We start from the raw sequence: 12,882 nt of genomic DNA, 5'->3' as shown, positions 1-12,882 counted from the left end.
AACGCTTAAAACATTTTATTTTTGAAACAGGAAATATTTATAAGAGCAGTACATTGTTAGAAAAAAATAATATAAAACGGACACCAGGAAACAAATAAAAGTATATGAAAGTCAAGGCCCAGGTTTCCTCTTGGATGGCGGTTCAGCTTCTCCCTCTTGTGCCTTACGTTTCTGTAATGAAAAATAAAACTTAGGTTTTAATGACAAATGTGTTAGTATGCATATAGTTAATGTTGGAATACATTTTGAAAGCAAATATTTGAATTTGTTGACTTGAGCTCTGTAACTTCCTTTTTATTACTACATCTTATCCAGAATAAAAGTCCACACAGATCCAAGCTTTGTGTTTTTTTGTTTTTGTTTTACCTTGGATATTACACGATGCATCAATTGATTTGCAGTGTTTCTCATCTCATCGTCCTGTTACACAAACAGAAGAATGATATTTTAAATTTGTGAAAAGCTGTTTTTTTTTTTTATTAAAAGGGGTCATATGATGCGATTCAAGTTTTCCTTTCTCTTTGGAGTGTTACAAGCTGTTTGTGAACATATAAGATCCCTAAAGTTGCAAAGACTAAAGTCTCAAACCCAAATAAATATTTAAGTTTACACTTGTCCATGCCCTCCTAAAACATGCCCCCACGTCTATGTCACGATGTGGAAAGATTTGCATAACACCGCCAAAATGTTCATGCAAAGAAGGCGTAACTTATTCTCGCTGTTGGCTCGGCGCCATGTTGTGGAGACACGGTTTCATTGTGAAAACAAAAATACTTTGTTTGGCCTTCTTAATTCCGATCGGTCCAACTCAATAACGAAATCTGAGCAGGTCTAAAAACTGAAACTGTTGATGCTGCAACTTTACACTTTGGAAAAGTTATATATATATTTTTTTAAATTTGAGCAGGCTTACAAACTGGGATTGGTAATGTTGCACTGCGATCACAGTTATTTATTTATATTTTTCATTATAATATATTATATGATATTGGTTTGAGACATGAGTATTTTATTTAGTGGAGAACTTTGCTGCAGTATTTTATTTCTTTTTCTTTTTTTATTTTCTATATAATTTTATTAAAAAGTATTTAAAAAAAAAAGTTTATAGTAATAACCTGCAGTTTAATGTTTGCATTTCTTTCCCTTACTGTACCGAAAATGAACAGAACTGTGACTTTGAAACCGAGGTACGTACTGAACTGTGATTTTTGCGTACCGTTACACCCCTAATGTTTACATATTTAAAGGATTTGCCACTGGTGATTTAAACATGAGTTTTAAGCAGTGTAGAGCAGTGCTTCTTGTTTTTCATTTCTCTGATCACAAATGCAAGCATGGATTTATGTTTATGCAGCACGAGGCAACACAGCGTGTAAAAATACAGTATAAGTCATTATAATCGGTAATTATGTCTTAAGTGGATGCAGAAAATGGCTCGTTTGTAATAGGTTTGATTGTTTTTGTCTCGCGCCCGTTTTCTGACTGGGACACGCATCGCAGTATGTTCAGGGGCATAACATTTACGTCACAGGCTTAAGACATTTGGCCAATCACAACGCACTGGATAGCCGGCCAATTACAACATACCTCGCTTTTCAGACCGATGAGCTTGTAAAAAACTATGCGTTTCAGAAAGGCGGGGCATAGTGGAGAAACAATATTGTACAGTATGTGGAAAATAATGTTTTTTTTAAGCAACATCATATGACCCCTTTAAAGCAATCATATTTCAAATGCTATTTAAAGGTTAAAATCTTCAAATACTATTCTAATAATTTTCAACAACGTGTCTATTTAGTGGGTTTTTCAGCACGTACATTCAACCATGAATGTTCCAGTGCCTCTTTGACGCTCAGACGCTTTTCAGGATCTACAACCAGGAGCTTCTTGATCAAATCTTTGGCTGAAAGACAAGGTGAATGTATAACTTACACTGTATGCTTTTTAAGTTCAAATATTTCTGACAATATAAAATGATCTAATGTACACACTATTTAAAGAAGACATTGGATGCCTGATTTTCCACAATTTGGTATGGTTCTTTAGGATCTTCATGAAATGTCTGCAAGGAAAATTCCTCAATAGTCGTGTAAAACAACACCCCTTTTACCTTGTTAAAAACAGCTCTGTTCTCAGTGACCCGTTTCGTTGCCCATCTCTTTAAATGACAATTAGCTACTGCTCACCCCACTCCTCCCTGTTTTTTTTTTTTTTGTGTGTATTCGGTGGTGCGTTACCATCAAAAACAAAATTTCTCAAGTGCTTCCTCAGTGGCTCTGATGTCGGAAGAAAATTAAGACTCTTAAGTTCCAACTACGAAATACCTGCACTGCTTATGAGAAATTGTTGTCGCTAAAACTGCTTGAGTGTGGAGAACATTTGGACAGCGCACAACTGGCTGAGGGTGGACATTTGGTAGTACGGGACAGTCTGTCAGCGGCTGTGGCCGTGAATAAAAAAAAAAAAAGATTTTAAGCATTGTAGGTGGTTGTGTTCACACACAGCTAAGCCACATTTATATGCAAGTACCATTTATATGCAAGTAAAAGTGAATTTGGCATCCAATGTCCCCTTTAACTATCCATTTGTAATTGAAGAGCAAATACATTACCTTGATTTGAAACCTTCTTCCACTGAGATGGGATGAATTGATAGTGGCCGTTAATGATCTGCTCACGCACCGACATGGTCGTGCACTCGGTGTTGAATGGAGGATAACCACCCAAACTATGACAATACATACACATACAGCTTTCAAATATTCATACAAGCTTAGTCTGCATGAGTTTAGATTTTGGGCATGAAATATACACATTATCTTTCAGAGTTCTGACCAATGAACTGACTTTTCCAGTCCAGTATTTTTTGTAAGGTAGTATTCTATCTGTATGCAAGTTATCATAATTGAAATTAACATTTAAAACAAATGCATTTCATTTACTCACCCTCAGGTCATTCCAACCCCGTATGACTGACTTTTTGTCATCAATTTGACAAAATGCTATGATAAAATTATGAACATTTCTGAAACTATACATGCAAGTTTTGTGCCTGTCCAAAATGTGTTATTTTACTCATTGAAAAATGATAATATTAGCTCTTGACATATTCCATATTCATGCAAGGATCATTCTTTTGAGTCAGATTTTTCCAGTGAATCAGTCGATCCACTAAACAAAACTGATCGGAATGATTTGTTCACAAGTCAGACTGATCTGCTTCTCAAGTTTGAGGTACGGACTCATTGATTCAGCTGTAGCTAATAAGTTCACAGTTCAGAGATGCTGAATTAAGCTCCATTCATAATTTACTGAATTTGGCATTATTACTGAACTAAACCAACTTGATGAATAATGACACCACTGTCTGAAAGTGCATTTGTTTCACAATTGTACGACATAATACTGTTATTTTGTAGTTAAAGTTATAGTTCACCCAGAAATGATAATTCTGTCAATAATTACTCACTTTCATGCCGTTCCAAACCCTTAGACCTTTGTTCAGCTTCGGAACACATTTTAAAGCACTTTCAGACCCTCCCATAGACAACAAGGGTCCTTACATGATCAAGACACAGAATAATACCAAGATGATCGACAAAGTACTCCATGTGATATCAGAAGTTCAACTAATGCTAATGGGTCATAGTTCTGCCATGAACAAGCATCTACAATAGACACAGTGGAGAGGAAAATGTGGACAAAAGTGGTTATTTTTGTTTTTTTGCGCGAAAATTTTGTAAGGACTCTTGTTGTTTATGAGAGGGTCTGAAAGCTCTCAGATTTCAGCATAAATATCTTAATTGTAATTGATGACAATTTTCATTTTTGGGTGAACTATCCCTTTAATTACTACACTGCAGAAAGTGGTAGTGCTACCTGCAACTTACTTTAAAGATCCATTTCTATCTGATTAACCCACATAAAAGGTTGTTTTGGTGAAATGAATGAATATATTTTGGTTGATTTAAGTGATATTAGATATATTTTTGACTTGAATAAAACTACTTTTCTGTGTGAAGTTGCTTTAAAACAATCTGTAAATACATACATCTCAATGTGACAAAAGTTATGGAATGTAGTGTAGCGGTCATAATGGCTACATTTATGATACTTTGCAACTTTTTTTTAAAGCTTGACAACACCAGTTGTCTTTCATTACCGTATTTTCCGCACTATAAGGCGCACCTTCAATGAATGGCCTATTTTAGAACTGTTTTCATAAATGGGGCGCATAGAATAGAAGATATTGCAGTCAAACGTTTGACTGGTTTTGCGTTATGCATCCACTAGATGGAGCTGTGCTAAAGGGAATGTCAACAAAACCTTGATCCATATACAAGACACTCCTGATTATAAGGTGCAGTGTTGTTTTTTGAGAAAATTAAAGGCTTTAAAGTGCGCCTTATAGTGCGGAAAATACAGTATATTCAATAGATTGGGCAGGATATCCTTCACATATGATGTAATTCACTACTTGTGTTGAAGAACAAAGTCAAATGGGATTGGAAACAAATTTCCAAATCTTTTTCATTGTGTATATGTTCCAAAACCACAGGTTTCACATGTGTCCCACATATTGCTCATGTGATTTTAACATTTGATAGCATATGTGAAGTTCATGTGGTTTTTCTGTAAGGGAAGACTTCATTTTTAGGTGAACTAATCCTTTAAGAACCTTTAATCTAATGCTGTATCCAACTGCTTCAAATGTACTCATTCAACTATAATCTCCACTAACCAGATGAACAGCAGGACCCCCAGGCTCCAATAATCGACTGCTTTTGTATATCCTACAGTGGCAGCGTGTGTGAACACCTCCGGGGCGAGATATGTGGGTGTCCCACAGAGCGTCTTCATCAGAGAGGATTCTTCCAAAATCCTGGACTGATTAAAATCCGTAATCTACAAAGCATTGAGAATTTGCATGTGTTAGGAAAGCAGGTTATCTCAGGTTCTGAATTATTTCTGTGCATCCTGTTTCAACTACAAAGACAAAGGCTTGGCTGGATCTATGAACATTGGAACAATGTCAGGAACTGCAGCAAAAGTTACTCCAGTTTCTAAGATCTCAGGTAAACACACCTTAATCAAACAGATGTCGTCATGTGAAGCCAGCAGCACATTCTCAGGCTTGAGGTCTCGATGAATGATCCCATTATTGTGGAGATACTGGAGAGAATAGAACGGAACATCACTGAAAAATTACTTTGAATTTCACCTTTGCTATTGCTTGTCTCCTAGTTTAGCTTTCTAATAAAGCTGGCATTATCAGGGGTTAAAGGAAGAAAAAAAAATCCTGGGCTTTTCTACAGGAGCGGGGCAAAGCATACAAAGACTGTGACAACTTTAACATTTGAAAGGAGACTATGGCAAAGTCATTGATTTCTTTATTAAATATTTTGTTTTTTTATGAATATATGGTTGACCTGAAGAATAAAAGCTGTATCATACACTAGGAAAAATTCTGAGCTATATCACCGCTTATCGATACTAGGGGTGTGACAATACACTTAGCTCATGAGATGAGACAGAATACAGATGCTTGGTTCACTAGAACATGACTATTTGAATACTATTTTACAGATTTTTAATATCAGTCTTAATTTCAAAAGGAAAACAATACAGATGTATTTAGAAATATTTTAACTAATCAAGGGCTGTAACTAATGATTATTTTTTTGGCAATCAAGTAATCTGATTATGTTCAGTAACACAAACACACATATACATATATATTTATATATCTATTTATTTGTTTTGCAGCCAAATGTTGCATGCCGGAAGTTCTGGCATGGTGCCAGAAAACTTTAAGCCCTGCATTTTACGACGTATGAATATTGTTTGTTCTGTGACAAATTGCTCTATGCAGTGCTTTAAAAAAAGTATTTCCCTGTCTAGTAACTCACGGCAACTTCTCTTTAAAGAATCTATGAATACATATACAAGTAGAAATGATTTGTACCCAAGCAAATTCTGCCAGCGAGTTCATGTTCCTAACTATTCCCATTAAAACACCACCTGTATCTTGCACCTTAATTTTAAGTAGTTTTTGATGGAATCATCTGCTAAATGAATTCTGTCTCGTAGAGCGAGATTATTCACATAAATAATGGGCATAAAAGTTTATATATATATATATATATATATATATATATATATATAAAAAAGTACAACAGCTTTCATTAATATTTTTGAAATTGAAACTTATTTTTTTTGTAGTGTATTTTAAAATTATCATCATATTGTGACATTGCCTTATAGCATTTAACTACAAGTTTCAGTTTTTAATGTTTCTTTATGTATAGAATAATTATTATACAGTATAGAAAATAGTATAGTTTTATAATAATGACATGTATAAAGGGTTGGGTATCGATTGTTTTTTTTTTGATACCGGTGCCATTTCGATACTTTTAAAATGGTACTGGTGCATAAACGGTGCCTGAACCGATACTTCTATAAAAATAAATAAATCCTAAAAAGGATAGCTAACATTAAAAAACATTAAAACGATTTAAATTAAATCCATAGCATTCACACGCTCCTTGGATGCTCTCATTTCCCAGGCTTCCCTTACTCTAAGGCTAATAAATGTATTTCATGATCTGGGTCATTATTTAATACAACACCACACATAATGTTTCTACTGTATCTGTCACTTACTCTGATATTTAGTTAAGATGAGTGCTGTCTGTCACTGCCTTTAATCAGTTCTGTGAATGACTGTATGCTCATTCTTTATAAAGTAGCAACAATGTCATTTCTAAAGTACAGTACTGTGCAAAAGTCTTAGGCACATTAATATTTTCACGCCAAAAAAGGGTTTTAAGCCAGTTTTTTATATATTTTGCTAGTATGAATTCCAGTAGGAAATATCAGTTTACATTTCCAAACATTCATTTTGCCATTCATTTTTTATAATAATCTAGTGAGATCGTTGAATGCACAAGCAGTCTGACAAAAGACTGCCTAAGACTAAGACTCTGAGGCGATCACGAATTTGTGTACAATTTAAAGCTGAATGCTATAGCACCGCTAAAAAAGCCTAGCGACGCACATGCTTCATGTTTACATTTCGCAGAACCAGGACAAATATTTCAATCGATCGCTCAGGCATTTAATGGGCACTGAAATCTGTGCTCTTATTCGGTTCGGTGCATACCGGTTCCATAGGTACCGGTGCTGTATTGGCACCGGGTTTCGGTACCCAACCCTACATGTATACAGTAGGTTATCAGCCACAACATTAATATATACTATAATATATCAAAGTAATATACTTTGAAAGGTAGTGTAGTTGCCATTTAAACAGGGTACTACCGTAAGTTGTCTTTCCCCATTCTAAATAGTCACCTGACCATCTATGGGTAACCAGTGCAGGCACATGCTTGTGTTCTTATATATATATATATAAAAAAACACTTTTAGAGGAAGATGCTTCATAAAGACATACCTCCACAGCTCTAAGCATCTGATAAAAGTAGAGTTTGGCGATTTCTTCTTCCAGCTGTTTCTTGGCCTTGATTCTGCCAAACAGCTCTCCTCCTTCAACACTATTGACAGCACAGAGATAATGATTCATTCATTAAAAAGAATGTACATTAAAACGTGTAAACACACACACAAAAAAAGACTGAAAATCTGTGTTTGAGAATATAACAATACTCAATCCTCAATAGCTCAAGAGAAAACAGAAAGAGAAAACAAACGCCTCTGTAAATGAGCAAAATGTTTTGGCTAAAGGTCCCATTTCAACAGGTAAGAATATGCAGTGCCAATGAGTGCCAAATTCTGCCAGCGAGTTCATGTTCCTAACTATTCCCATTAAAACACCACCAGGACTTACTACTCTAAAACAATGTAGTAGGAATCTTCCGTCTGGTAGAAATCTTCTGTCTTGATCAGGCACGGCTGCAGGACGGAGAAAAACAATGAGATGCGAATGAAATGTTTTATCTATAGCTCTGTGGCACGTAAAGATTCATTAATGACTTACATGATCGATTTTCTTTAAAATTTCAATTTCCCGCTCAGCATTGCGTGTGGCCGTCTGTTGGAAAGCAAATCAAACATTTTAATATTCATCAGGTATGAGTAATTTTAAACGTTAGTGTGTATGAACAAAATCCTAAACCATCACACGTCTTTCACACATCACCTAATGGTAGTTCTCACTGAAATAGGTTTTCTTACAACACCAACACATTCTAAGTTGAAAACAAAACTATTCGGGTTTCAAAATATTCAATATCACCGCAAAAACAAATTATTAAAATCAAATAACAACTACTATATGTATATACAACTAATACCGTTTTCAAATTAATAACGAATAATTTGTAAAAGTGAAATAGATTTTTTTTTCTTCACATTTACAGGTCACATGGCATATGTATATAGCCAAAATCCATCAAAATCCGTTGCCATGACTTATCGCCAGAGGCAAGAGATTACATTTTAGTCACATAACATTGGTTAATGCAAACGCTGTCATTTCGCAATACTTTTGTATCTACATTCATAAAATATCGCCAAAGTTTTGTGCAAATCTGTGGAAACGCACCTACTGCTAATAACTTATCGCACTGAACAATGTGGACTATAAGGCATTAAAGTGATATATTTAAAGTATGAAATTATAATATGTACATGCTCCCAGTTCTTACCCCTATTGATGGGAAGTCGTGTTTGTTTATAGTTTTCAGAGCAACTTTTTTACAGGTTTCCTTTTCAATGGCGAGCTTGACTTCACCACAGACACCTCTGTCAGAAAACACAAACAGAGTTTTTTGGGCTAAATAGTATTGTGCAGAAAGCTCCTGGTAGTTATCACTGTGGTAAGAAACATTTGCTAGGACCATAAACGCAATCTAATGAAGCCCAGAGCACCTCGGTACATGATATTTTGAAGGTTTCTGAAAATCAAGTTCACTTACGTTCCAATCTTTCGTGCTATGTGATATTTTTTGCTGAACTCTAAAGGAAGGTTAGGTTGATCGTCACCCATCTTATCTATGAACATAAAAACTGTGGAAAGAATGAACAAGTCAGAATTCAGAGCCATTGTTTTTTTTTTTTTGTTGTCCTTTTTAGACATTAAAAGCCACTGGATACTATACAGTATTCTTTCATTTGTATAATAAAATAGCCTCAGAATGATCATTTTCAGGTGATTTGTTGTATGAACTTGAGTATATTTTTTATAAACTCCTCCTCAAAAAAAAAACTCACCTAAATGACTAACCTTGATGTTTTTGTTCTGCCATGGCAATTACAGAGTTATTGCTAAGAAGTCTTTGCTTCCCGTTTCCTATTTTCTCATCGTCCACCCACGTGCCGTTGCCACTGAGGTCCTCGACATAGACAAGATTCTCATCCTGAAACAGAAGTAAAACAGAATTTTTTTTTTAAAACAGGCCATATTATTTTACCGTATTTTCCGGACTATAAGTCGCACTTTTTTTTCATAGTTTGGCTGGTCCTGCGACTTATAGTCAGGTGCGACTTATTTATCAAAATTAATTTGACATGAACCAGAGAAATGAACTAAGTGAAAACATTACCGTCTACAGCCACGAGAGGGCGCTCCATGCTGCTCAGTGCTCCTGTAGTCTACACTGAAGACACTAGCGAGCGCCCTCTTGCGGCTGTAGATGGTAATGTTTTCTCTTGGTTCTAAATAAATGCGACTTATAGTCCATTGCAACTTATATATGTTTTTTTCCTCATCATGACGTATTTTTGGACTGATGCGACTTATAGTCAGGTGCGACTTATAGTCTGAAAAATACGGTAAATGGGGCTCCTGATGAGTGAGACCTGAGGCCTTTGTGGAAATGCACTTTTCACAGTCAGCCATAATTTTATTTTATTTTATAAGAAAATGATATTTTATTTAATGAAAACAAGTTAAATAAAATAAATTACTTCTCAATGTTGGTCTTACCCTAAAAATCTTAAAGTGCTTCTTGCTGTATGTCCTGAAATGTGTCGACTGTCTTACAATGGTGTTGTTAAAAGTGTAATCGCATGCGCTATCCCTTCCAAAGATATACTGGTTTTCTGTGCAATCTGGAAAATATAGAAAAGAAGCCATGTCGAGTACTGTTATTGTTAATTAAAACTGTTGAAAATCATTTTTGTTTGAACTTGAAATAAAAAAGTAGTGTTACAAAACCGAAATAAAAATGAGAAATGTTGAAATACAGTTTTAGCTGAAGAACTTAACACTAAATAAATATTAAATACACAAGCACGTAATAATATTATTACTGAAACTTAAAATGGAAACTAAAAATGCAAAAATAAACACCATTTCAAATATTAATAAATACTATAATAGTAAATCAAACTGGCCCTACTCCTGTTATACCATAATAGCTCAACAATCTCAGAGCTGTTAAAAGAATTATCTGTATTTTATGCAAGCTCTATTGACAGCATTTGTGGCATTATGTCAATTACCACAGAAACGTATTTAAACTTGTCCTTCAATTAAAAAACAAATAATAATACAAAAATATAATTTAATCTTAAAAACAAACAAATAAATAAACAGAATGATCAAAAGATTAATGCATGTACATTGTGACCAGTATACGGGCGTTTATAATCAGAAATGGGAGGCTTAAGTTTATTTTAAAGCACTTTGCCGTAGTTTGAACCAGGTAAAGAGTATTTTATAAAAAGATATGTCATAGCCTTATTGGGAGTCCTTGCACATATTGTGTCAGTTACTGGTTTTACATGTTCAAAAAAATGAAACTATCTTGGTACAAGAACTACATTATAAATGCTGTCAAACAGCACTTAACTTTTGCTGAACAGTTCATTAATAACACCTATTTTGACTCTTAATTTACCAAGGGGTTAGAAGAGATCAGAAATGCAATCTATTAGGTCTATTATTGATACCACTCCTGTTCAAAAACGCTTGGGAATCTAAATATAATACTTCATGTGCAGGAATGGCAGGCAGAAGTAGTCAAATCAACTAAAACTATCACATTGCTCATTTTCTTCAATCAAGGAAGGCAACACACTTAACTGAGCACACTCAATCCATGCACCAAGGGAATGACGCGGCCCCACACTTGAGACTGGACTTCCTCCTCGTCTTCAGGAATAGACTGTAGTTCCTGGACCGGTACTGTATCTACAGAACTTAGAGTGCCTGAGCCTGAGGAGGAGCCCTGGCTTGATGATGTTGGGGCGGATGAGGAGCTGGAACCAGGCTGTGATTGTGTTTGGGACTGGGTCTGGGATTGCGACTGACCACTGGGTCCAGGTTCCTCAGACATGATGATGTTTTTACTCTGAGCACACACTGAAAAATTAACAAAATGTCAATAACATCCATAACTCATATGATGATGAGCATGATTGAAGTCCAAACATTTTTTTAAATGGAATACCAGCATAATACTCACATAATTCAATAAAGTATACACTGATAAAGGTTTTAAAAAGTAGTATGCATGTTATATTGTTGCCTTAAACATGTTCCATGTGATTTCATGTCAGCTGTGCAATAATTTTTATTTATTATTATTTCTGCCAATGAAATATTTTAAACCTGCTACTACAGAAACAGTCACCATTGTTTTAGGCCTAGAAATACGCTCTTAAAATATTCCTGATATTTCCATACTGTGTGCAGTACAGTCATATATGAGTGACATAAATGTACTGTTTTGCAAAGTTTGCTGCTTAGGTTCTGCTGTGGAACCTGTGGTCAGTCGATAGATATATATATATATATATATATATATATATATATATATATATATATATATATATATATATAGCATTTATTTGCCAATAAAAGCCTTTAAAACGTATGGTATGCTTATCATTGCTTTTCAGTACATGAAAACATGTGGAAAAATTATCTACAAATAATGAAACAACAAACTTTGCAAAAACACAATTTATGTCACTGCCAAAACTTTTGGCCATTACTGTACATTCTATCACTTATATGCTATTTCAAACACTATTCCAGTATTTTCTATTTATACTAATAATGCATATGGATAAAATGAATTGAAGACTAAATACAATAATTTGAGTTACGTTACAACAAATTCACTCTTTTAAAAGTATATTTTCATGGATTTATTAAGAACAAGATATTAACAGTGTCCTTGCTTATAAATACACTTGAAAATATTTCTTAATATTTAAAGTATAGCAACCAATGGTCTTATACGATCTTAATAGATCCAGTCATACTGGGTGCAACTTGGATTTTATCAAGGTGAAATGACACGTTATTGACAGATGTGCATAAATCATGTGCTTTGGAATAAAAGTAAAGTTACCGTAATTGCTTTTACATCCAATGACCTTTTCAAGTATAATTTCTAAGGCCATTTATGTCGGACTAATTTCATTTACCACCACGACGACGCAATCAGATTAAACTCGAAGAAAACAGACTGAAGAAACAAGTATATTAAATAAGATTTTGGTAAGACCTGAATGATCAGATTTGGTTACTTCCTCTGGTTCAAAGGTGCATTGCTTTATGAGAGCGCGTGCGAGATCGAAATATTCATTGATAGAAAATCCACATGTTTGCTAAAATCATGTATGGTGATTTCTATCTCTTATCCTAATTCATACCTTAATCGAGTCCTGTTTTTAAAAGCAGCCAACCTGGAGAAGAGGGGTTTCAGGCCGCGTGGACCGATCAACAAATCTGCCGGGAAAAGCCAGCCACTTGTTTCCATCCAAGAACTTCGCGAAACATCATTCAGCCAATCAGACGCCAGAGTAGAACCTCACGGGAAATGTAGTTTATAAAACATCCACGTCAATTTATTAGTAATTTTATAAAAAAAAATTTTTTATTGTATTATTATTATTATTTTAGTTG

General features: G+C 34.7%; 1 protein-coding gene across 1 annotated transcript; it reads right to left on the bottom strand.

Moving 5' to 3' along the window:
• LOC113072521 (serine/threonine-protein kinase Chk2-like) lies at nucleotides 1-12,760 on the bottom strand. The gene is made up of 15 exons (XM_026245517.1): nucleotides 12,630-12,760; nucleotides 11,050-11,328; nucleotides 9,949-10,073; nucleotides 9,247-9,379; nucleotides 8,939-9,029; nucleotides 8,669-8,765; nucleotides 7,999-8,052; nucleotides 7,849-7,913; nucleotides 7,456-7,555; nucleotides 5,085-5,171; nucleotides 4,741-4,904; nucleotides 2,612-2,727; nucleotides 1,818-1,903; nucleotides 367-420; nucleotides 1-171 (listed from the first exon to the last, which is right to left on the bottom strand). Exons 2-15 carry the CDS (start codon nucleotides 11,300-11,302, stop codon nucleotides 112-114), a joined length of 1,485 nt encoding a protein of 494 aa, XP_026101302.1. The 5' UTR covers nucleotides 11,303-11,328; nucleotides 12,630-12,760; the 3' UTR covers nucleotides 1-111.
• Between the last annotated feature and the right edge of the window lie 122 nt (nucleotides 12,761-12,882).

This window comes from Carassius auratus, chromosome 5 (assembly GCF_003368295.1).
Source record: "Carassius auratus strain Wakin chromosome 5, ASM336829v1, whole genome shotgun sequence".
NCBI classification, from domain to species: Eukaryota; Metazoa; Chordata; class Actinopteri; order Cypriniformes; family Cyprinidae; genus Carassius; species Carassius auratus.
Note: the sequence above shows the minus strand (reverse complement) of the source record. Positions and strands in the feature narration are given on the sequence as shown.

Excerpts from the sequence above, each read along its gene's own strand:
- LOC113072521 (XM_026245517.1), bottom strand. The coding sequence starts at position 11,302 with ATGTCTGAGGAACCTGGACCCAGTGGTCAGTCGCAATCCCAGACCCAG. Across the intron at positions 10,074-11,049 it reads GCATGGATTGAGTGTGCTCA|ATTGCACAGAAAACCAGTAT; the intron begins GTTAAGTGTGTT and ends TATATTTTCCAG. Across the intron at positions 9,380-9,948 it reads AGCACTTTAAGATTTTTAGG|GATGAGAATCTTGTCTATGT; the intron begins GTAAGACCAACA and ends CTTCTGTTTCAG.